This window comes from Saccopteryx leptura, chromosome 1 (assembly GCF_036850995.1).
Source record: "Saccopteryx leptura isolate mSacLep1 chromosome 1, mSacLep1_pri_phased_curated, whole genome shotgun sequence".
NCBI classification, from domain to species: Eukaryota; Metazoa; Chordata; class Mammalia; order Chiroptera; family Emballonuridae; genus Saccopteryx; species Saccopteryx leptura.
In genome coordinates, this window is record NC_089503.1 from 313,063,174 (window position 1) to 313,088,159 (window position 24,986).

The window sequence follows — 24,986 nt, forward strand, 5'->3', positions numbered from 1 at the left end:
GAGCGCACTTGGGGAAAGCGGCGAGGCTAATATGGCTTCCTGCACCTGGTGACGGTTGAAGAAATTGTATTAGGTCTCATGGAGAATTCCCGGGGTGTCGAGGTGAGAGGGAGAGGACTTATGGTGTCTGAAAAAAGGAACTCCGAGAGCCTAGCTCGGGGGACCTTTTTTTAGGCCTTTTTAGAGACGCTTTGCGAGTGGAGGGTGGAAGCATGGATAAACTGAAGCTGAGCTGGGCCAGAAGAGATTGTTGTTGCCTTTTGGTCCGATACTGCTGGAGCCTATGCCTGGCGAGTAGTTCGGGGAAGAACAGCCCCGCTGGTCTGGGAGAAGGGGAACTGGGATCGGGATCTGAGAGCTCCCCAATCTTCTTCGTCCTTCCTGTCGCGTGGTCGTGGTCGTGGTCGTGGTAGTGTTTGTTAGGGCTTGTGAGGCCTGTCACATCCTAGTGTGATGTGGAGATTAACGTTTAATAAACACTCCATGTGTAGAGCGTCCACATGCACGATCTCCCAGTATACTTCACAACAATTCTGTGTTGTTGTTTCGTTTTTATGGTTAAAGTTGCTGAGGCTTAGAGAGGTGGTGAGACTCTCCAGGAAGTTCACACAGCTGTGAGGTGGAGGAGGCGGGCTCCCAAACTTTACCTGTCATGCGGTACCCGTTCTCCTGCAGCCTGTACGTTCACTCGTTAATCATTTGGATTCTGGTCACCTTGTATTTGAATTCGGCTTCCTTTCTGGCACAGTTGCATGTGTAGTTGTACATATAAAATGGAATAGTTCAAAAATTCTACAAGAGTAAAGGAGAATAATGGAAAAGTAGAGAATAAGAATAATAGCTCACACTTTTAGAACTGTCACTAACTACTGGAAACAGATCTAGGCTTTACATGTCTCAGTCTTCATAACAAAGTTCTAAAGCAGGCTTATTGTTATCTCCATTGTACTGATGAAACTGAGAGCCCCAAGGTTACCAATCTTACACAAAAGCACACAGATAGTAAGTGGCAGAGCCAGGATTCAAACCCAGGCAAATTGGGTTTGAAATGCCATGCTGTTTATTATGATGATGATGATTTTAGAGAGAAAAGGAGAAAGAAACATCAGTTTGTTGTTCCATTTATTTATGCACTCCTTGGCTGATTCTTGTATGTGCCCCGCCTGGGGATCAAACCCAGAACCTTGGCGTATTGGGACAACTCTCTGATGGAGCTAAATGGTTAGGGCTGAAATGCCATGCTTTTAAATTATTTATTTATTCATTCATTCATTTTTGAGAGAGAGACAGGAACATGGAGCTGCTCCTGTATGTGCCCTGACTGGGGAATTGAACCAGCAACCTCTGCACTCTGGAAGGAGGCTCCAACTGACCGAGCTATCTGGCCAGAGATTTTAAATGCCATGCTTTTAACCAGGAGTAATTGCCAACGTTTATTGAACACTTACAATGTACAAGTCACTGTTCCCAGTGCTTTACATGAATTGACCCTTACTTTTCCCCCAAAGCCTCTGAAATAAGTGGTATTATCCTTATTTATGGATGGGGAAACTGAGGCACTGAAAGACTGGGTAGCTGCAGATCATACAGCTGTTGAAAACTAGAGATAATATTTGAGCCCTGGCCTAGAGCCCAAACTCTTCACACCTTTTCTACTATGTGCCAGACAGATTTATATACACTAGCTCATTCACATCTCACACTCTGTGAGCCAAACATTTTTATTATTTTATAGATGAGAAAATTGAGGCCTAGAGAGGTTAAATGACTTGCTTCAGGACCCCCAGCTAGTGAGTATTAGAACTAAATTCAAAGCTGTGGTACATACCACTATGCTATAGTTCAGGGGTCCCCAAACTTTTTACACAGGGGGCCAGTTCACTGTCCCTCAGACCATTGGAAGGCCAGACTATAAAAAAAACTGAACAAATCCCTATGCACACTGCACAGATCTTATTTTAAAGTAAAAAAAAACAAAACGGGGCCCTGGCCGGTTGGCTCAGCAGTAGAGCGTCGGCCTAGCGTGCGGAGGACCAGGGTTCGATTCCCAGCCAGGGCACACAGGAGAAGCGCCCATTTGCTTCTCCACCCCTCCGCCGCGCTTTCCCTCTCTGTCTCTCTCTTCCCCTCCCGCAGCCAAGGCTCCATTGGAGCAAAGATGGCCCGGGCACTGGGGATGGCTCTGTGGCCTCTGCCCCAGGCGCTAGAGTGGCTCTGGTTGCAACATGGCGACGCCCAGGATGGGCAGAGCATCGCCCCCTGGTGGGCAGAGCGTCGCCCCTGGTGGGCGTGCCGGGTGGATCCGGGTGGATCCTGGTCGGGCGCATGCGGGAGTCTGTCTGACTGCCTCTCCCTGTTTCCAGCTTCAGAAAGAAAAAAAAAAAAAAATGAAAAAAAAAAAAAAAAAAAACGGGAACAAATACAATATTTAAAATAAAGAACAAGTAAATTTAAATCAACCAACTGACCAGTATTTCAATGGGAACTATGCTCCTCTCACTGACCACCAATGAAAGAGGTGCCCCTTCCGGAAGTGCAGCGGGGGCCGGATAAATGGCCTCAGGGGGCCGCATGTGGCCCACGGGCCGTAGTTTGGGGACCCCTGCTATAGTTAGTGTGTCTTCTGCCTTCCAAATCCTTCTTACAGCAGTCTGGGTCTCAAATTTGATTTTACAGAGAGGGAGGTGGGATGAGAAGTAGTTACTTCACTCTAGCTGTTCATTGGTTGCTTGTCATGTGCCTTGACCAGCAAACACAGGGTTTCAAACCAGCAACCTCAGCTTTCTAGGTCGATGCTTTATCCACTGTGCCACCACAGGCCAGGCATCTCTGACTTAAAATTTGAAGTTATTTTGGTGTACATATGCTGAAGGGGGAAGAATGAATTTCTAGTGATTCGGTTCCAGACCACCGCAATAATGCAAGCCACAATCTTTTTGCTGGTGAAGGTCTTGCCTTCAGTTTGTAAAAACTGCAATATCTATGAAGTGCGATAAAGTACAATAAAACTAGGTATACCTGTACAGTTGTTTCTCTGTATCCTTGGGGGATTTGTTCCAGGACCCCCTCACAGACACCAAAATCTGTAGATGCTTAAGTCCCTTATATAAAATAGCATAGTATTTGCATATAACCTACATACATCCTCCCATATACTTTAAATTATCTCCAGGGCATTGGCTGCTTTGCTCAGTAGATAGAGCATCAGCCTCGCATGCTGATGTCCTGGGTTCAATCCCCAGTCAGGACACACGTAAGAAGTGACCATCTGCTTTTTTTTTTTTTTTAATTTAATTTAATTTAATTTTTACAGAGACAGAGAGTCAGAGAGAGGGATAGACAGAGACAGACAGACAGGAATGGAGAGATGAGAAGCATCAATCATTAGTTTCTCGTTGCACATTGTGACACCTTAGTTGTTCATTGATTGCTTTCTCATATGTGCCTTGACCACGGGCCTTCAGCAGACCGAGTGACCCCTTGCTTAAGCCAGCGACCTTGGGTCTAAGCTGGTGAGCTTCGCTCAAACCAAATGAGCCAGCTGCTCAAGCTGGCAACCTCGGGATCTCGAACCTGGGTCCTCAGCATCCCAGTCCGACGCTCTATCCTCTATGCCACCGCCTGGCACCGCTTTTCTTCCCCCCTCTCTCTCCCTCCTCTCTCTTCCCTCACAGCCAGTGGCTTGATTGGTTCAAGCATTGGCCCTGGGCTCTAAGGATAGCTCAGTTGATTCAAGCATCGGTTCCAGATGGGGGTTGTTGGATGGATCCCTGTTGGGCCACAATCAGGAGTCTGTCTATCTCCCCTCCTCTCATTTAAAAAAAAAAAATTGGTCCTAGCCACTTGGCTCAGCAATAGAGCATTGGCCTGCTGTGTGGAAGTCCCAGGTTCAATTCCTGGTCAGGGCACACAGGAGAAGAGACCATCTGCTTCTCTACCCCTCCCCCTCCCTGGCCATTCCTCTCCCACTTCTCTCTCTCTCTCTCTCTCTCTTTCTCTTCTCCTCCCACAGCTATAGCTCGAATGGTTTGAGCAAGTTGGCCCCAGGCACTGAGGATGGCACCATTGCCTTGCCTCAGGTGCTAAAAATAAAAACTCAGTTGCCATGCAGTGGAACAGCAGCCCCAGATGGGCAGAGCATCGCCTGGTAAAGGGTTTGTTAGGTAGATCCCCATTGGGGCACATTCAGGAATCTGTCTCTCTGTCCCTCCCTGCTTCTTTTTTTTTTTTTTTTTGTATTTTTCTGAAGCTGGAAACGGGGAGGCAGTCAGGCAGACTCCCGCATGCGCCTGACAGGGATCCACCCGCACGCCCACCAGGGGGCGATGCTCTGCCCATTGTGGGGGGGTCGCTCTGTTGCGACCAGAGCCACTCTAGCTCCTGAGGCAGCACGGGCTATCTTTGCTCCAATGGAGCCTTGGCTGCGGGAGGGGAAGAGAGAGACAGAGAGGAAGGAGAGGGGGAAGGGGTGGAGAAGCAGATGGGCGCTTCTCCTGTGTGCCCTGACCGGAAATTGAACCCGGGACTTCCGCACGTGAGGCCGACGCTCTACCAATGAGCCAACCAGCCTGATTCTTACTTAGTTTAAAAAAATTTATCGCCAGATTACTTATAATACCTATACAATGTAAATGCTCTGTAAACAGTTGTTATAGTCTATTGTGTAAGGAATAATGAAAAGAAAATAAAGTCTCGCCTGACCTATGTTAGCGCAGTGGATAAAACATCAACATGGAATGCTGAGGTTGCAGGTTCAAAACCCTGGGCTTGCCTGGTCAAGGGACATTTTGGAGTTGATGCATCCTGCTTTTCCCCTCCCCTCTCTCTCCTCACTAAAAGGAATAAAGTCTTAAGAAATAAAGGAAAGCCTCACGCAGTTAAGTATAGCTGCAGCCATCATAGGCCTAACTATATAGTATATGTCAGCAACAATGTAACATTTTTTGGCATTTTCTTTCCACAAATGTGGAACCCATGGCTTAGGGCTGACTCTGTTCATCTTTCCCAGAAAGTCATCATGAGGCACCTCACTTAAGATATTTTCAGCCTGACCAGGCAGTGACGCAGTGGATAGAACATCAGACTGGGATGCAGAAGACCCAGGTTCGAGACCCCGAGGTTGCCAGCTTGAGCGTGAGCTCATCTGGCTTGAGCAAAAAGCTCACCAGCTTGGACCCAAGGTCGCTGGCTCCATCCAGCAAGGGGTTACTTGGTCTGCTGAAGGCCCACGGTCAAGGCACATGTGAGAAAGCAATCAATGAACAAAGTGTCACAACAAAAAACTGATGATTGATGCTTTTCATCTCTCTCCATTCCTGTCTGTCTGTACCTATCTATCCCTCTCTCTGACTCTCTCTCTGTCCCTGTAAATAAATAAATAAATAGAAATTAATATATATATATATTTTAAAAAAAAGCTATTTTCATATCATTGTATTCTATTTGAATCATGTTAAAATATCATCACTTACAAATCCACAGGAGGAACTTGGTTAATTCCTAAAACATGTTTTTTTTCTGTCTTTGTTAAGCTGTTCTGTTGAATTGTGGTTGAGAAATGTATGAACAAGAGTAATGATTTCTGGTGTTTGCAAAGGAGTATTTGATTTTGCCTGCCATTTTGGGCAAAAGTGTTTACTGGACCAAGAACTGGAAAGGGAGCTGATAGCAGATCTGCAGCCACCCTTCCTAAACACTAAGCCAACCATGATTCCTGTCTGTTTTGTGTCATTCTTTTGTGCACTAGGAGATTCCTTCTTCAGAACCAATGGAGGAAGAAGAGGAAGATGATGACTTGGAGCTCTTTGGTGGCTATGACAGTTTCCGGAGTTATAACAGCAGTGTGGGCAGTGAAAGCAGCTCCTATCTAGAGGAGTCAAGTGAAGCAGAAAATGAGGAGCGGGAAGCAGGGGAGCTGCCCACCTCTCCACTGCAATTGCTTAGCCCTGGGACTCCTCGCTCCTTGGACGGCAGTGGTTCTGAGCCAGGTGCCTTCAGAGTGTCCTTGAAGATGGGGAGGTTTCAGGAGGCTGTGGAGAGGAGGGGGATATAGGCCATGTGGGTCAAGGCATCCAGGTATAAAGGGCTGTTTGCTCTTAAGTGTAAGGGATCAGGTGTCTAAGGACCTGTGAGAGAGACAGAAGTATCTCAGGTATTCCCAAGGATCATTTCTTCTTCTGCAGTCTGATTTCAAATTGTGCTTTCATTCATTCTTTCATACAACTAATTTTATTTAGCACAAACCAGATGCTAGTCATTAACATGGCTACTTTTTTATTTGTGTGAATAGCTGTTGAATTTTTTTTTTTTTACAGAGACAGAGAGAGAGTAAGAGACAGGGACAGACAGACAGGAATGGAGAGATGAGAAGCATCAATCATTACTTTTTTGTTGCGCGTTATGACATATTAGTTGTTCATTGATTGCTTTCTCATATGTGCCTTGACCGCGGGCCTTCAGCAGACCGAGTAACCCCTTGCTCAAGCCAGTGACCCCTTGGGTCCAAGCTGGTGAGCTTTTGCTCAAACCAGATGAGCCCGCGCTCAAGTTGGCGACCTCGGGGTCTCGAACCTGGGTCCTCTGCATCCCAGTCCAATGCTCTATCCACTGCACCACCGCCTGCTCAGGCAATAGCTATTGAATTTTTAAGCCTGGATGTTGAGAAGATAAGACACCTAAAGTATTCTGATTAATATCCCAGAAGCAACAAGAAATAACTTGTGGGTGAGAAGTGACAAGCAGGGAAATACAGAATAAAGTGACCCCTGGGTAAGAGGGTTAGAGTGGGGCTGGGCAGGTAAGAATCCTCATGGAATATCTGGAAGCTAGTTGGCTTTCAGAGATATGATGCTTGGACAGTTGCTAGACCTATGTCAGGGTCTCTAGCCTGTGCACTGTCTGTGAAAAGAGGCAGGCTAGATGGTCTGTGAGGACACTCCTTTTTGGTGCCTAAACTCTTTAAAGAATTATCTAAGATCCTTTGTCAGTTGAATCTTATTTCCTTTCTATTCATCCTGTTTTCTGTTCCTCTCTTCCCTTTATTCTATTTTTCTCCCTTCTGCCTTCTCATTGTTCTCTTAGAATTGTAGAACTTTAGAAATAGAAAGACCCAAGAGAAACCATCTAGTCCAGGGGTGTTCTCTATCATGGCTATACATTAGAATCTCAGGCTTGGGCATTTTTAAAAGTTCCCCAAGTTATTATTATTATTTTTTATGACAGAGACAGAGAGAGGGACAGACAGACAGGAAGGAAGAAATGAAAAGCATTAATTCTTCATTGTGGCTCCTTAGTTGTTCGTTGATTGCTTTCTCATATGTGCCTTGATGGGGGGGGGGCACTACAGCAGAGTGAGTGACCCCTTTCTCAAGCCAGTGACCTTTGGGCTCAAGCCAGCAACATGGGGTCATGTCTATGATCCCATACTCAAGCCAGCAACCCCACACTCAAGCCAGATGAGCCTGTGCTCAAGCCGGCAATCTTGGGGTTTTGAACCTGGGTCCTCTGTGTCCCAATCTGACGCTCTACCCACTGCGCCACCGCCTGGTCAGGCTCTTCAAATTATTCTAATGTGAAATTAGGATTGAAACACTGATTTAGTTCAGTCTCTTTATAGATGAGAAGAAAATAGAATCATAGAAGTGACTTGGGTACTTTTTTTCTTCTCCTTTTCCTCTCTGCAAACTTTCCAACTCACATGTTTCCTCGTGTATTTTCCTTAGCCCTACTGTTGACACATAGCCGAGGGAGGGCAAGCAGTGTATCTTAGGCAAAATAGATTGAGGACTTACCTGGTTAAAGCAGTGATTTTGAAGGGCTCATCATTTTATTTTATTTGGGATGACCAAAGCAGGTGAATCATATGCTAAGTTCTTTTCTCAGCTGTCTGTGAGATGTGTGGTATCGTGGGTACAAGAGAAGCCTTCTTCTCCAAAACCAAGAGATTCTGCAGTGTCTCCTGTTCCAGGAGCTACTCTTCCAACTCCAAGAAAGCCAGTATCTTGGCTAGATTACAGGTGAGAGGCAGTCACTTGGGAAGACCCTTCCTGGGGCCCAGGGTGCTGAGACAGGAATAACCAACTGATGGCAAGGGGCCAAGAGGGCTTGGCAAGGACCCTGCTTGTATCCATCCAAGGTTGTAAATTTCTTGGTATTTATTATGATCTCAAACTCTAGAGGGCAGAGGCATCTATTGGAGTTTGTTAAATTGCAGAGTCCTGGAGCTTTATTCCCTTCCTTCCCCACCATCACACTTCAAAGTCTGATGTGTTCAGTAAGTTTTAAACAAGAACCTCTGGGGAATCAGATGCCCTTGATCTTTGCACCACACTTTTATAAATATTCTGAAAGGAAGCTAACAAGCTTCATTAACCACACTGGGTTTAGATAGTTGATGCCTCATCTCTGACTCAGTATCATAGGCAGCTACCCAGAAAGTCTTACCAGTCTCTAGTTAATTATTGACATTCATAGAGTTTTTTTAAATGGAAGCATTCTTGTGTGTTGTCTAACCCATACATTATTGATAAGTGTGCTGAGGTCTAAAGAGGAAGAATGACTCACCTAGGGTAGCTCTGTGGGACAAAGGCAGCAGAATGAGGCTGGAATCCAGTCTCAGATGCCTGGCATCGTGTAATTTCACGGTAATCATGGCCACTGTCCACAATACTGGTTCTCAAACTTGACTTACATTGGGATTACCTAGAAGGTTTTAAAAATATCGATACTTGGGTCTTACTCCCAAAGATTCTGATTTAATTGGGATGAACTGTGGCGTGGACCCAGGCTTGAAAGAGCTCCTTGGGTGATGCTAATGTGCAGAAAGCCTGAGGCCTCTGCTCTGGGGTTTAGTGGGAGTTAGTGAGCCAGGTCCTCTGCTCAGTGCCTCATACACTTTCTCCCCTTCATGACATGGTTACTGTTGTTTCTCTCATTATGTGAGCTGTAGTCAAGACATAGAAAAATCTTTCCTCAGTGAGCTGATAATATTGTTAATAGCTACAATGTGGGGGTACTTACTAAGGGCTTAGCACTCTTGGTTTAACCAATGCATTTAAAAAAAAATTTTTTTTTAAGGGTATAAAATTTTTGGTAACTTGCTCGAAGGTACACAAATAAAAGAAGAAGCCAGAATTTGGTGCCAGGTCTGTGTGGGTTCTAAACCCACATTTCTGAGTCATTGATCTAAAATATTTTCTGGGCCTTTCTTTTTTTTTTTTTTTGTATTTTTCCAAAGCTGGAAACGGGGAGGCAGTCAGACAGACTCCAGCATGCGCCTGACCGGGATCCACCCGGCATGCCCACCAGGGGGCGTTGCTCTATTGCAACCAGAGCCATTCTAGCGCCTGAGGCAGAGGCCATGGAGCCATCCTCAATGCCCGGGCCAACTTTGCTCCAATGGAGCCTTGGCTGCTGGAGGGGAAGAGAGAGACAGAGAGGAAGGAGAGGGGGAGGAGGAGTGGAGAAGCAGATGGACGCCTCTCCTGTGTGCCCTGGCCAGGAATCGAACCCGGGACTCCTGCACGCCAGACCAATGCTCTACCACTGAGCCAACCGGCCAGGGCCAATTCTGGGCCTTTCTGATCAGTGCTTAAGTTACAAATTACAGATCAGATCAGTGTCTTTCAACTTTGGGGGAGGACCCCTTTGAGCACCTAATGAAAGCCAAGGACTGTCTCCAGAACATTCATGTGTATACAGAATGTTGCCTCTTGGTTCGGTTCACATATCCCACAGAAGCCCATTCTCTGCCATAAATCTGTAGAGCTATAGGGGTAAGGAATGGCTGAGAGTTCAAGCCACTAGGAAAAGGTTCCTGAAGAAAGCAAAAGGTTTAAAAGATGGAACAGGTGTCCCTCCCTACCCTACTGCTCTGCCACCTGCCCCCCAGTCTCTCCCCAATGAGCAATAGCTAAGCCCTTAATGAGTTCCAGGCTCATACAGTAACTCACATCCTTGCAACCTCCCTCCGAGCTAGGCATTGTTATTAGTATTGCCTGATTTACAAATGAAGAGGCTGAAGCCCCATAGAGCTTAAGTAACTGGACCCATGCCAAGATTTAAACCTAGGCGGTCCAAATCTAGAGCTAGGTTCTTAGCCAATACGCCACATACACCCTGTCTTCCCTGCAGGGAAAACCACCTACCAAGAAAGCCAAAGTCCTGCACAAAGCAGCCTGGTCTGCCAAAATTGGAGCCTTTCTCCACTCACAAGGGACGGGACAGTTAGCAGATGGGACACCAACAGGGCAAGACGGTAAGATGGCAGAGGACTGTGCTCAGGAAGCTGCAGGGCATGGGTGTGGGGTGCCGGGACTGGGTGACCCTCCCAAGGAGCAAGAATTGGAAAAGATGGCCAACCAGAAAGTGTTCTGACCCAGGCTTACTGTGGATTGCATCTCCTCACCCGGAAGGTATTGTGGGAAATTACTCCAGAAAATTCCTTTAATCACAGTGATATGGCATGACCCCTACTGATCATTCAGAAGTCAAGAACTAGCCTCTGTTTTGCATTGATAAGTCTCCCTCCAAAGGTCTCCCTCCCTTGGGCTTCTCTTTCCTGGGGGCAATGGAAAAACCAGATCTAGTTGGGAGTGGTGGGATACAAATAGGAAACTTTCTGAGTATGTGTAGCACTTTCTGAGCAAATTAAAGTAGGCACAAAGCAACTGCTCTAGGTGGTCTGAGTGCCTGATGGAAATTGAGCTCCACAGGCACCAGAATGGGGAGGCCTAGCTGCGTTACCTCCCACCTGTTTAGTTGGCTGTAGCCAATGACAAGTCAGAAGAGATCTGAGAAATTTAAGCTCAAGGGTCTTTTTTTCTTTGGGGGAAGAAAGGTCAGATTTTTCGTTCTTAATGGTACCTCTGCCAAGTGTGACAGCCTTTGGATAAGGTCCTAATGGCTACTAGTGGGGCAGGTATGGGGAAAGGTAGCATCAAGATTTTGATGTGGTGGGAAAGGAACTGCTTCTCCAGGTCCTTAGGGGCCAGGTTCCTGTGTGGCTGCTGCTCGAACTACCAGCCTGCATTGTCTTCACTGCCTCCTCTTTGCTCTGCAGCATTGGTGTTGGGTTTCGACTGGGGAAAGTTCCTGAAGGATCACAGTTACAAGGCTGCTCCTGTTAGCTGTTTTAAACACGTGAGTGCCCTGGAGGTGAGGGAAGGGAGAGCAGGGAACCTAGGTGCCCACCACCCATCTCACCCAGCTGTTTCACAAGCACTGTTCCAGGCTCTACATTACATTGGCACTAGGAGAGAACAGGGGTGGGTCTGGGTGGTAGAAGTCCAGCTTTGCCTCTCCTGTTTACCTTTCTGTTCACTGCTTTTCAGAAGCCCTCCCTCCCCCCTACTTAAAAAAATATTTATTCGATTCCCGGCCAGGGCACACAGGAGAAGCGCCGTCTGCTTCTTCACCTTCACCCCTCCCCCTCTCTTTCCTCTCTGTCTCTCTCTTCCCCTCCCGCAGCGGAGGCTCCAGTAGAGCAAAGATGGCCCCGGGCGCTGAGGATGGCTCTGTGGCCTCTGCCTCAGGCGCTAGAATGGCTCTGGATGCGGCAGAGTGATGCCCTAGATGGGCAGAGCATCACCCCCTGGTGGGCATGCGGGGTGGATCCCTGTCAGGCACATGCAGGAGTCTGTCTGACTGCCTCCCCGTTTCCAGCTTCGGTCAAAATATTATTTAAAAAAAAAAAAAATTTTTTTTTAATTTATTGATTTTTTTTTTTCAGAGACAAAGGGACAGACAGGAACGGAGAGATGAGGAGCATCAATCATTAGTTTTTCGTTGTGCATTGCTACGCCTTAGTTGTTCATTGATTGCTTTCTCATATGTGCCTTGACAGCGGGCCTTCAGCAGACTGAGTAACCCCTTGCTCAAGCCAGCGACCTTGGGCTCAAGCTGGTGAGCTTTTTGCTCAAACCAGATGAGCCCGTGCTCAAGCTGGTGACCTCGGGGTCTCCAACCTGGGTCCTCGGCATCCCAGTCCAACGCTCTATCCATTGCGCCACCACCTGGTCAGGCTATTTATTGATTTTTTTTTTTTTTTTTTTTTTTTTTAGAGAAAGGAGAGAGAGCGGGAAAGGGGAAGAGGAGCAGAAAGCATCAATTCATAGTAGTTGCTTCTCGTATGTGCCTTAGCCGGGCAAGCCTGGGTTCTGAACCAAGGACCTCAGCATTCCAGATTGACACTTTATCTGCTGTGCCACCACAGGCCCGGCTCACACTTGCATTTAACATATCTGATACATATACTCTGTGAAAAGCCCAATCCTGTGTGTCTGGGTAGCATGACCATTTCTAGGTTCTGTGATGAACCCAATCTCTGTGGCCAGGGAAATGGAACAGGATACCCCGATTGGCTTAAGCTAGTGCTAAGAATGAAGAAAAAATGAACTTCCGCCTGGCCAGGCGGTGGCGCAGTGGATAGAGTGTCGGACTGGGATGCGGAGGACCCTGGTTCGAGACCCCCAAGGTCGCCCGCTTGAGCGTGGGCTCATCTGGTTTGAGCAAAGCTCACCAGCTTGGACCCAAGGGCACTGGCTCAAGCAAGGGGTCACTCGGTCTGCTGAAGGCCCACGGTCAAGGCACATATGAGAAAGCAATCAATGAACAACTAAGGTGTTACAATGAAAAACTGATGATTGATGCTTCTCATCTCTCTTCGTTTCTGTCTGTCTGTTCCTATCTGTTCCTGTCAGGGCTCTCTGACTCTCTTTGTCTCTGTAAAAAAAAAAAAAGAGAATTTCCTCAAAGGAGAATCAAGGTGCCATTGGCAGCAAAGTGAGGATTAGTTATTGGGAAGCCACCTTAAAAATGGTCCATTTCTGTCAGGGTATTTTAACAGGAGAGGACCAGTTAGTGAGGTGGAGAGAAAGGATGCCAGGAGTAATGTGTGGGTGGACAGCTCTGTGACAGATGGCATGGTGCTGACCGAGAGACCAGGGGATCATGATCCTTACTGCCCAGGTTTGAGTGATGATTGAAGAAGGTGATATTTCTGCCAAGAACAGTACTTGGCACGTGGTAAAAACCAGCAACTTTTGTGTGTCACACAGGCTAGCACAGGTGTGATGTGCTCCAGATGATACAGTTCAGAGCTGGTCCTATAAAGATTAGTGCCTAGGGCTGTCTGGTAGATGTCTGACCATTGCCCCTGCCCACCCCCATCTCCATCTTGACTCCGCTCTTTAGGACAGCAGACGCATCTTGCTCATATTTTCATCCTTCATCCTGTGCCTGGCTTTCTGCACCCAACACATGATGTGAAAAGGCAAAGGACGCGATGGCTCAGGAAGCCATGAGGCTGCACTCTGCTCTGCCAACCCAGGCAGTTCACTGTTTCCCTCGGGTTCTCTCATCCCCTCCAGGTCCCACTCTACGACCAGTGGGAGGATGTGGTGAAGGGGATGAAGGTGGAGGTGCTCAACAGTGACGCGGTACTCCCCAGTAGGGTGTACTGGATTGCCTCTGTCATCCAGGCCGCAGGTGGGTGCTCTCCAGCATCTCCAGATGGTTGGCCATGCTGTGGCAGAAATTGGTTTCGTAAAACAAAAATCTCACCTGCTGGAGTTTCTGGCTCCCTTCCAACTCCACTTTGCCTACCTTGGAGATCACAGAGCTTGCTGAGTTTGGAAACTCCCATTTTTAAAGTTTATTCCAAGGATAATGAAGCTATAGAAAATTAATTCTCCCCACTGTGTCATACTGCTTTCCAAGTAAGTGGCATAGGTTTATTTTGGCCATGACTCTGTGGACAGCAGAGACCACATTGCCTGGAAGGAGTCCTTGGAGTAGGCAGTGGAAAGTCTAGGTTAGGCTGGAGGAGGAGGAAGGCCTAAGAACATACCTTTCCCCATCCTATCCTCCCTCACTGGCACTCTTTTTCTCCTTCCAGGGTACCGAGTACTGCTCCGGTATGAGGGCTTTGAAAATGACGCCAGCCATGACTTCTGGTGCAACCTGGGAACTGTGGATGTCCACCCCATCGGCTGGTGTGCCATCAACAGCAAGATCCTGGTGCCGCCACGGAGTGAGTTATGAGAAGCTTCCCTATGCTGTTTCTGCAGGGCCCTTGGTATAACGGGTGTCTTAGATTAGACCAGAACAGAACCCACTAGCCTCTTCTGTCCCAGAGGCCCTGTGGCAGCTCCAGCTTGTATAGTCGGGTTCTACAGAATGAGGTGACTGCTGACCAGAGAAGGCAGAATAAGTTCGTTTTTCAGTCTCCTCTGCAGCTCTCTCGGGCAGCTCTGGCACCCTCTGTTGGTAGGAGTGCTATCAGCGTGTAACCAGGAATCTTCTGTCTCGCAGCCATCCATGCCAAATTCACGGACTGGAAGGGCTACCTCATGAAACGGTTGGTGGGCTCCAGGACTCTTCCCGTGGATTTCCATATCAAGGTCTGGCAGTGAGCCCTTTGGGTCTGTCTCCTAAGCAATCTCCTTCCTGCCCCTCCCATGTTATGTACTTCCTACTACTCGTTGGAGTATTCTTCCTGAGACTCCTCGTTTAACAATCTATAGTGACTCCATGTTTCTCAAGGAAGGATGGTGGCTTCTGCTGCCTTCCCAGTCTGATGTCCCCCGCCCAGACTCTGATCTGGCCACATCCACCATACTGCGTTGTTGCTATTTGTTATTCCAGACCCTTACCTTCACTCATAGCAGTTTTCAAGAACATTCATTCAATAGATTTTACCAAGTACTTGATGTATACAAGGCACTGTGGGATACAGACCCTGCCATCCAGGACTCCAGTCTGGCAGTGGGAATGAAGTCATCCACATGAATAATTATAAAATAGCCTTGGTTCTGAATCAGGGATGTGCTTCAGCATCACCTGTGCAGCATTTAATTTTAATTTTTAAAAATTACATATTTCTTTAACCAAAAAACCATGTACATGGTAAAAATTCAAAGAGATATCAAGGGTACACAGTGAAGACTTAGTTTCCCCCATGCATGTACCAGATCTTCTGCTGTGAGGTTTGCTCACCTGGGTACCTGCCTCGAACTTCAGATCTCCTTACCCAGATGCTCACAGCTGCGGTTTCCTTGTCGCCCAGGTGTCACAGAAGTGAGCAGGGAATGCCATGACATGAAATTGAACTGGCTTTGTGGCCTCAGGAAGAGCAGGTATCAAGGAAGCCTTCATGGAGGAAATGGCATTTGAATTCAACCTTGATAGGTAGGGCATGGGTGGTATAAAAGCCAGTATTGGAAATCAAGGATGGAGTGGAAGTTGGGTTTGTCTCACCCAAAACTGCGGACACCAGGTATAAAGGTTGCTGCCATGGGCCTTAGTGTGAAGAGCTGGCCTTCAGCAAGCACCTCAAAGAAGCACTCTCTGACTTTTTTCCCCTAAATAGAAATGATTTTTCTCTTATTTGAACTCAGTGGGTACTACTCATTTGCTGTTTATCTCTCTGTATGTTATCTTCTCATATTCTCTTTTCAGCAAAATTTAAGCTTTTCTCCTACACTTCCCATAGTGCCTTGCACAGTTGACAGATTGTCCATTGTAGATGACAGCTTTTTCTCAGCTGGGCCTTGTCTTAAGATGAGGCAGATAGTGGTCCTGGCCGGTTGGCTCAGTGGTAGAGCGTCGGCCTGGCATGCAGAAGTCCCGGGTTCGATTTCCGACCAGGGCACACAGGAGAAGCGCCCATCTGCTTCTCCACCACTCCCCCTCTCCTTCCTTTCTGTCTCTCTCTTCCCCTCCCACAGCCGAGGCTCCATTGGAGCAAAGATGGCCCGGGCGCTGGGGATGGCTCCTTGGCCTCTGCCCCAGGCGCTAGAGTGGCTCTGGTCGCAACAGAGCGACGCCCCGGAGAGGCAGAGCATAGCCCCCTGGTGGGCAGGGCGTCGCCCCTGGTGGGTGTGCTGGTGGATCCCGGTCAGGCGCATGTGGGAGTCTGTCTGACTGTCTCTCCCCGTTTCCAGCTTCAGAAAAAAAAAAAAAAAAAAAAAAAAGATGAGGCAGATGGTTGTGGTGGTGCAGGCCACTGTGAGTATCAAGGGGGCCTCTTTTCTGTCTAAATTAAAAGGAGTTTAGTTCTTGGTGGCAGAACAGGATTCCATTTGAACCAGTTGGCAAGCACATATTCACTGTCAACTACCCAGTCATGCTGCATGCTGGAGGGGACACAAAAGTAGCTGCCTGTGAAGATTGGAAGTGGGGAGGGTACAAGGGCATGGGTTTGTGGAGGAAGCTTCAGTCCAAACTTACCCTTGGATGCCTGCAATATGGTAAGTGCTTAGTAAAATGTTTTGAATGAATTACTTATCAGCCATGATTAGGTGTGTGCCTGTGTTTGTTTGTTGTTGAGAAAAATCAGAACTGAGCTCTAACTGCCTAGTTCTGTGCTCAGGGCTAAGAATGTAGACACGAATCAAACCAAACCTAACTCCTGTCCTTATAGAGCTCAAGTTCCAGTGTGACAGAAACACGACTTGTGGTGGTGTTGGGTTGTGGGCTGCACTGGATGGGTATAGAGGACGAGAATGTCAGGAGGGCCAGGTGGGGAGGCGGCCCAGAGGGACTCCAACCCCGGTCTCACCCCGCATCTCTCACTGTCCCAAATGGGCCAGTCAGGCAGTCGTCCTGGGGTGGTGGATTCCAGCTCTTGACTCAAACACTGAGGGTCTGTGGTGGAGGACTGTCAGCTTTTTTTTGGTGGCTGCTTTACAGCCCCTGAGGTGCCTCCCCTGCTTCCCCTTCTGGTGGGATTTGAAGTAGCGCAGCTCAGTCCCCACCATGCCAAGGCTGGGCTGGTGCTTCCTGAGCCAGCAGTGCTCTGGGGCTGAGATAGCCCTGCAGAGCTCACTGTGCTGTTTCTTACCAAGTTACAGCAAGAATCGCCTACCCCTTCACGCATTCCTGCCATAAGTGCTCTTTAGAGCAGCTGGTAGGCCTCGTGGTCACTGTTGGTTGCTGCGTCCATGGGGGCAGGCATTGCTACTGAGTTGCTATGAACACCATTCAGAGCCACAGCCCAGTGAGGCCAGAGCTAGAATTAGAAGTATGGAAGTATAAAGGGCTCCATTCTCTGAACTAAAGGCTTGTGTGTGCCATCAGCAGGGGGCCAGGAGGGAAAGAGGACTGGGATACCTGCAGGGTCAGAGTGCAGACTCTTGAAAGAGCACAAAGCTGGATAGTAGGACTAGGTTCAAGGCTCAGCTCTGGCACTAATGAGTGTGTGACTCTGGGCAAGTCACTTGATTACTCTGAGGACCTATTTCCTTAGTCTGAAAAGGGTTTTGTAATTCCCATCAGACTGACTTTCTGGTGTTGTGGTAAGGACGTTGTAAACTGTGTCTTCTCTCAATATTCTCCTAAGGACTTGGAGGCCAGGGTTGAACCTGGCAGCACAGGAGAGCTCACTTCCTGACTTAGTGTTTGGGTGGCTCTACCCCACTTTCCCTGTCCTCTGGTTACTTGTAAGAGAGAGACTAGGAAGGTGGTAGGAGGGTCCCTGTGCCCACAGCAGGCCTATGTTCTGATGTTGCAGATGGTGGAGAGCATGAAGTACCCCTTTCGGCAGGGCATGAGGCTGGAGGTAGTGGACAAGTCCCAGGTGTCTAGGACCCGCATGGCAGTGGTGGACACTGTAATTGGGGGTCGCCTACGGCTCCTCTATGAGGATGGCGACAGTGACGACGACTTCTGGTGCCACATGTGGAGCCCCCTGATCCATCCAGTGGGTTGGTCACGGCGTGTCGGCCATGGCATCAAGCTATCAGGTTAGCAGAGCCCCAGTCCAGTGTGACCCCAGGCTCTGCTGCTCCAAAGCCTGGGTGGAAGCATCTCTATACCCCACAACAACACTCTGTGGTAGAGCTGATCATCTCTACCCTGCAAATGGCAGCTCATTGCAACCAGAGAGGTTGAGTGACTTGACCAAGGTCACTCAGCTTGTAAGTGGTAAAATTGATTTGGAAATAGAGACTACAGGTCCTATTTTCTCCTTTGTTTCATGGAAAGAGCCTGGCTCTTAAGGGCTGAATAGTTCCTACAGAGAGGACCTGATGTTTTCAGCCTTCTAGTCTAGGTGAGGTGGGGGCTGAGATACAGATGAGCACATATGCAGGCAGCACCCACTTTTCGGAGGGAGATCGAGCAGTGGCCTGTTAGCAGCCTTCAACTCCCTTCTTTCTCTCACTCTGCATCTCCCCAAAAGAGAGACGCAGCGACATGGCCCACCATCCCACCTTCCGGAAAATCTACTGTGATGCTGTTCCATACCTGTTTAAAAAGGTGAGGCACAGCCCTTGGGCATTCTTCCCCTTGACCATGGGTCCATTTCAGGCCTGCCCCCGCCCACCTTCACTTGGGCTGGCCCAAATTCCCCAGTGATTGCATTCCTTTAAGGTTCGAGCTGTCTACACAGAAGGTGGTTGGTTTGAGGAGGGGATGAAGCTGGAGGTCATTGACCCCCTGAATCTGGGCAACATCTGTGTGGCAACCATCTGCAAGGTGAGCCTGTGGCTGGCCCTCCAGCCTCCAGTATGACTTTCTTGGGGGAGGTATATGGTGCAGGGCCCAGACCCCATGTCCATTCCACATTCCAGGGCTAGCTGCTCCTGGAGTACCTGATTTTTGTGAGCAGGGGACTCGTGCTCCTTGCTCAAAATCGGCCTTCATGTGAGACCGATTGCACATTGCACAGGTGTTCCTGGTGTGAGCCTGATCTGGGGTCAGGCACAGGCCCTGCGTTATCACTTTCCTGGGCTGAGAGCCACAGCCGGCCTGACTTTGCTGCAAACCTCCATTACTGCTGCAATCTGAAGAGCAAATGACCTTGGCCCTCGTGGGGAACGTGCTGATTTGTCCATCCGGCCAATCTCCAGGCGGGGTTCATGCACTCACCACTGAGAGCACAGTGGCAAAAAGGCAGACCTAGTGTCTGTCAACACGGATTGCCGTGGGGGGAAGGCCAGTAATCTCACACGCACAGGCCACAGAAGTGCTGGGAGCTCTGGAGCAGCAGCTCAGGGAAGCTGACATCCCACTCTGGGTGGCTCTATATGGCCTCGTGTGCCCACCATGCCCGCCTGGCTGTGGAGTGGTGGTGCAGCTCATGATACCATGTTCTCTATCCCCCTATTCAGGTTCTCCTGGATGGCTATCTGATGATCTGTGTAGATGGGGGGCCCTCCACAGATGGCTCAGACTGGTTCTGTTACCATGCCTCTTCCCATGCCATTTTCCCAGCCACCTTCTGCCAAAAAAATGACATTGAGCTTACACCCCCAAAAGGTAAGACTGGCCAAACCAAGGTGTAGGCATCCCTTTGGCAGTGTACTGCCTCTTCCCTCTTCCCTCTTCCCACTTCCCTTCCTCCCTCTGCATCTGCGCCTTCTGCTCCTCCAGGGTACGAGACACACACTTTCAACTGGGACACCTACTTGGAGAAGACCAAATCGAAAGCAGCTCCATCAAGACTCTTTAACATGGTGAGGAGACTAAGGACGGGGAGGGTGGTCCAGGGTGGCCTCGGGACTCGCCCTGCCCAGAATCAGCGAGTCTCTGCTGCTGAGATCAGCCACTTCCAGAGAAAAGTCATCCCACATAGGTTCTGTGCCCAACAGTTTAGCCTGTCCCTTTCCCATGGGGACTGGTGCTTGGGCACAAAGTGCAGTGGGGCCATTAGTCAAAGGAACCTCGCCCCCCCCCCGCCGCCACTTGCACTCTCAGCCCTGTGCCCTCCCATGTTCCCTCCCCTCAGCTTTGTCCCACTGGGGGAGGGAACTGGTTGGCTTGGTCACTGCTTTCTTCCTCCTCCCCAGGACTGCCCCAACCATGGCTTCAAGGTGGGCATGAAGCTAGAGGCCGTGGACCTAATGGAGCCCCGGCTCATCTGTGTGGCCACGGTGAAGCGGGTAGTGCATCGGCTTCTTAGCATCCACTTCGATGGCTGGGACAACGAGTATGACCAGTGGGTGGACTGTGAGTCCCCGGACATCTACCCTGTTGGCTGGTGTGAGCTCACCGGCTACCAGCTCCAGCCACCTGTGGCCGCAGGTCTGGGTTCATGTGGCCCTAAGGGGCTCTTCACTTTCCTTTTTCCTTCCTGCCAACCACTCTCCCTGCCCCGTGCCCACCTCGTTCTTTGGCATGAGATCAAGAAGTCTCCTGAACCACCCTTGCTCCTGACTTCTCTGTCTCCCTTTCCCTCTGGCCTGCAGAGCTCCTTCCTTGATCTTGCCCACTCTGTCATATGCTCGTGCCCTTATGCACCCAGGTAAACTACCCAGGTCCCTCGAAGCAGCCCTGGTGACGAGGGTGGGAAGGGACAGCTGTTCTCCAGTCCCTCCCCAACTCCTCCCCCATTCTCACTGCCCAACTTTGGCTTTCCTTCTTTGGGTGTCCCATGTGTAAGGGAGGCTAGTGAAGGGGGCAGGGGTCTTGGGACATGCCTTTACCCTGTGTCCTCTCAGAACTCTCCTCACCGCTTGTCCTTGTCTTTTACAACAGAGCCAACCACACTTCTAAAGGCCAAAGAGGCCACGAAGAAGAAAAAGAAACAGTTTGGAAAGAAAAGTAAGCAGTGCTTAACGCAGCCTGGGCTGGTGTGGGACCTGGGAGCAGAGCTTAGGCGTTGTCACTTAGGTAGTGACAACAGTTCCTCCATCTTTTCCCCTTTTCCTTTTGCCCATCGTCCTATCTTCAGAGATCCAGAGCATAATAGGGAGTCTTCCGTCTCTGGCAGTGGTCAGGGTGCCAGGAAAAGACAAGAGGTTGTATCTGAGAGAGATAAGGGGAGGGCTCCCACCCATGCTGCTCCATGGCAGGAACTGGCAAAGCGCAGCTGCCAGGTGTGAAAGTCGAAGATGCTGGAGGAAACCAAAGGTGCTCCCCAAGGCAGCCAGTTTTCCCTTCTGTCCCTCTAAGGGGTGGGGGCAAGGGCAGCCACAGAGCTTCAGGGTCATTTCCCTAGGCAAGGTCCCACTCTAAACAGGTCTTGAGTTAAGCACAGGCTCAGCTCAGGGGCAGCAGTTTGGAGGGAGTAGGGAGTAGAGGAAGCAAAGCCATTTGGGCTGGTGGTGGTGAGGTGGTCTCCATAAGCTGAAACCACACGGAGAAGAGGATGTCCCAAAATGGGACAGAAAAGAAACAGATGTGTCCCTGAGCAGGATTAAGATTGTGGGAGAGTATGCAGGGCCCTAAAGGGTGATGTCAAAAGTTCAGCCCAATTCCTTCAAATTGGTACTATCCCCTATGCTCTGCTCTCTGACTGCTAGATGAGACCCAACCTTCAAGCCTCACATGGATATAACCTTAATGCTGGTTTAATGCCATTTTTATTCAAAGGGAAAAGAATACCACCGACCAAGACCCGGCCCCTGAGACAGGGGCCCAAGAAGCCCCTGCTGGATGAGAACCTGCAAGCCACAGAGAAGATCTCGTTGGGGCCCGTTCCCGATGAGAGTAAGAACCCCTGGTGGGCGAGGCTGGGCCAGCCTGCTCCAGGGCTCAGGGGCAGTGCCTCTCCTTCCCTACCTGGCACAGAGGAGTACAATCAATTTGGAAGGAAATTTTCTGGGCACCAAACAGCCTTTCTCAGACCACTAGTCCGAAAGAGCTTCCCAGCACCCACCCACCCCCAGATCTGAATGAAGCTGAGCAGCTCCAGCCTGGCCTCTCTACCACTGCCCCCACCACATGTGCCTGGCAGGGCAGGCAGCAGAAGGACAGGTGCCAGCATCTCTGGCACAGCCTGCCTGGCAGTGTGTGACTGAACCCCGGGCCTTCTTCCCCCGTTATCCTGAGGCCCCATCTGCAGGAAGCAAGATCCCTTCCCTAGGTCCTGAGCCCCCACCTTCCCAGAGTTACATGCAGTCTCTCTCTCTCTCTCTCTCTCTCTCTCTCTCTCTCTATCTCTCTGCCACCAAACCCCCGCCCCCCCTTCAGTCATTGCTGTACGCGTGAAGGAGGAGCATGTGGATGCAGCTCCGCCGGACAGGGCCCTGAGTCCAGATCTGCCAGTTTCCCTTGAGAACATCAAACAAGAGACAGACGACTGAGCCATACCTGCTGTCAGCCTGGCCACCAAAGAAGCCAGCCAAGGGTTTCTCTCTTGCCACCACCCCTCCACCTCACTTTAGTTTGGAGACTGAGCTTTTTTGCATAAATTTGGCCCGGTGCTGAGGGCCCAGCACTAAAGTGCAAGCTAGCTTGGATCTCCTTTGACCCACCCTGTGACCTCTGCCCTTTTTGTCAAGGTCTAGTGACTGGGGCTGCCTGGGGTCCCCACACTAGTCTGTGAGTGGCTTCCTCTCCAACTAGGGTTCCCAAAGCTCTCCCTTCCTGTAGCCTCCCTCCACATCCACCATACCCCTCAGTTGCTGGGGGCAGGAGGCTGTTGTCCAATTATTGCAAGACAAGACAGTGAAGTGTGTGTGTATACACATGTGCACTCGTGTGTGGAAGCCCAAGTGAGTCACATAAAGTCCTGCAGCAGTTTGAGGGAGACAGTCACCAGATTGATGGTGAGTGATATGATGGGTGCAGCCTCTACCTAAAAATTTAACCAAGTGGCTTGTCTTGCCTCCTGGGTTGGTCTCCGCTCCTCCTCACACCCCAGGGAGGTTGGTGAGCCGCATGTAGACACCTCTCTCTGGCAGGCAGCTGAGAAGCAGTGCTTGGACTTGAATTTCAGTAATTAGTGAGGCAGCTTTAACCTGTTTTCTCTGTTGGCATGAGCACCAACTCCCATTTCTAAAGGGAACAGTGGGAGAGGAGAAAGATGGGTCTGCTCCCTAGGGTAAGGGGCTTGCAGAGGCCTAGGGAGGGGAAGACCACACCGGCCTGTAGGAGGATTGGTGGTGGAGGGCATTGGGGGCTGGCAGGGGCAGCAAGTCTGGAAGGGGAGCTCGGCCTGGGTGGGACCTGCCCTTTTCACTCCCCTTCTGTTCACCAGGGTCAGGGACAGCCCTGCCAGAGTCCCAGGCCTGCAGCATAGGGGTGGCCAGCCCTGCTGGCTGAGGTGGCCCTGCAGGAGCTCCTGGGTGAAGGGAGAGAAGGCACAGGACACACTTCCTGGCTTCCTCTCCTTTACTGTCCAAATCCTCAACTCTTTAGCATAGATTTTCCTGCCCCTCTGTGAAATTACCTCCTAGATCACCTAGTGTGCCCAAATTACAGCTTTTGTTTCCCCAGTCAGTCTCCTTTGAACCTGTCTCCATCCCAATCAATCCTGTCTCTTCATTAACTCACTTTCTGGCACCCAAGGCAGAAGCTGCAGTCCTTGGCCTTTTTTTCCCTCCGATGTTTTGGGTAGAGAATTGCACTGCCACATGGGTCAACTTTTAATGGCTGCAGCCCTGCTGGCAGGGAATCCAGCTGCCTCTGAGCTGGTTGGTCAGACTGCCAGGGCCTATGCTTGCCATGTGGGGTGCTGTGTGCTCAGTACCTGGGCTATTTGGTGTCATTCCAGAGATGGGTGACTGGTCCAAGGAGAGCCAATTTGGTCTGGTCTTTGCTGAAGGCAGTAGGTAGCCCCACATAGTACATAAACCAGACCCAAAAAGTAGCCTGTTCAGCCAGAATTCTCTAAAAAGTGACAAGATTTGGAACACAGTAAAGACCAAAAATGGGACAGGTCTCTCTCACACATACATACATACATACACTCCCCAGACTTGGGTGGGACTGGTCAGTGGCATCAGTCCCCAAGGAGGAAAATGAGTAGGTGAGCACTCTAGCCCCTCGGCCTGCCCAATGGAACCCTGCTTTCTTTGAGAGTAATGTGCCCAGTGAAAGTGATTCCCCTGTGAGTCATGGAACCTGTTGTGACCAAAGGGCTTCTGGGAAAACTGGACTTGTATGGCATTTTGGCATTTTATTTGAATGAAAATGTGATGCCTACAGGTGCCATGGGCACAGAGACCCCATGATTCCAGTGGCAGAGCTGGAGACCAGTTTAGCTGCCACTTAACCCCTGGACTGGCCTCTTCAGACAATGAGACAAATTTCTTACTTGCTGAAGTCCAATTTGTCAGATTTTTGTTCCTTATAGCAGTGTGTATTCTGATATGCCACCTCATAGGAGCAATTATGAAGTGAGTTCCACATGGAGAGAACAATAAAGAATAAATGTTGCCTGTCATCTCCTGAGCACCTGTTTCCCTAGCAACCACTGGTATTCTTTGTTCTGCCAGTCCCCTCCCCCAAAATGATAAGCTCCCCAAAGGCCTAGTCTGCTCATCTCTCATGCCCTCTGCACAGGCCTGGCATGATGAGTGTGTATGACATGAAAGTGTATATAACTGTGGCACTGGGGCCTAAAGGTCAATTGGATTTGTTGCAGATGCAAAATTTGACTTTTGGGACATTTCCACTTAAAGGCACAGAATGAACCTGTGCTTCAACTCCCTTGGGTGGTCTCAGCAGTGGGGCTGCTGGCTGTGGAACGTCCTAAAGAGCCCTTCCCGCCTGGCCGGTTGGCTCAGCGGTAGAGCCTCGGCCTGGCGTGCGGGGGACCCGGGTTCGATTCCCGGCCAGGGTACATAGGAGAAGCACCCATTTGCTTCTCCACCCCCCCCTCCTTCCTCTCTGTCTCTCTCTTCCCCTCCCGCAGCCAAGGCTCCATTGGAGCAAAGATGGCCCGGGCGCTGGGGATGGCTCCTTGGCCTCTGCCCCAGGCGCTAGAGTGGCTCTGGTCGCAGCAGAGCGACGCCCTGGAGGGGCAGAGCATCGCCCCCTGGTGGGCAGAGCGTCGCCCCTGGTGGGCGTGCCGGGTGGATCCCGGTCGGGCGCATGCGGGAGTCTGACTGTCTCTCCCCGTTTCCAGCTTCAGAAAATTAAAAAAAAAAACAGAGCCCTTCCCACTCCTGGCTCCCGCTGCTTAATATGCAGTGGCTTCTGGGTACATATTAAATAACATCTAAATGCTTGAGGAAGCTCCCTCTGCACCTGACACCTACCCTGTCACCTAGTCCAGACCCTTGGCTATGCTCAAGGGACCAGGAAGCAAAGGAAGGGCT

The 24,986-nt window shown here is 49.8% G+C and overlaps 2 protein-coding genes across 3 annotated transcripts in view; both read left to right on the forward strand.

Moving 5' to 3' along the window:
- Positions 1-24,117, forward strand: L3MBTL2 (L3MBTL histone methyl-lysine binding protein 2). Its single transcript, XM_066358491.1, has 17 exons — positions 1-102; positions 5,747-5,987; positions 7,882-8,015; positions 10,132-10,255; positions 11,060-11,139; positions 13,368-13,485; positions 13,895-14,029; positions 14,311-14,399; positions 17,510-17,741; positions 18,179-18,255; positions 18,370-18,474; positions 19,110-19,257; positions 19,372-19,454; positions 19,788-20,022; positions 20,476-20,541; positions 21,313-21,429; positions 21,913-24,117. The coding sequence occupies exons 1-17, from the start codon at positions 79-81 to the stop codon at positions 22,023-22,025; spliced, it is 2,121 nt and encodes a 706-aa protein (XP_066214588.1). The 5' UTR covers positions 1-78; the 3' UTR covers positions 22,026-24,117.
- ZC3H7B (zinc finger CCCH-type containing 7B) overlaps positions 1-24,986 on the forward strand; it is a 176,864-nt gene that overhangs the window by 28,614 nt on the left and 123,264 nt on the right. The gene's annotated exons all lie outside the window — the stretch shown is intronic.

Coding starts and splice junctions, on each gene's coding strand:
- L3MBTL2 (XM_066358491.1), top strand. CDS start 79: ATGGAGAATTCCCGGGGTGTCGAG. Junction 14,400..17,509: donor CCGTGGATTTCCATATCAAG/GTCTGGCAGTGA, acceptor CTGATGTTGCAG/ATGGTGGAGAGCATGAAGTA. Junction 19,455..19,787: donor CATCAAGACTCTTTAACATG/GTGAGGAGACTA, acceptor CCTCCTCCCCAG/GACTGCCCCAACCATGGCTT.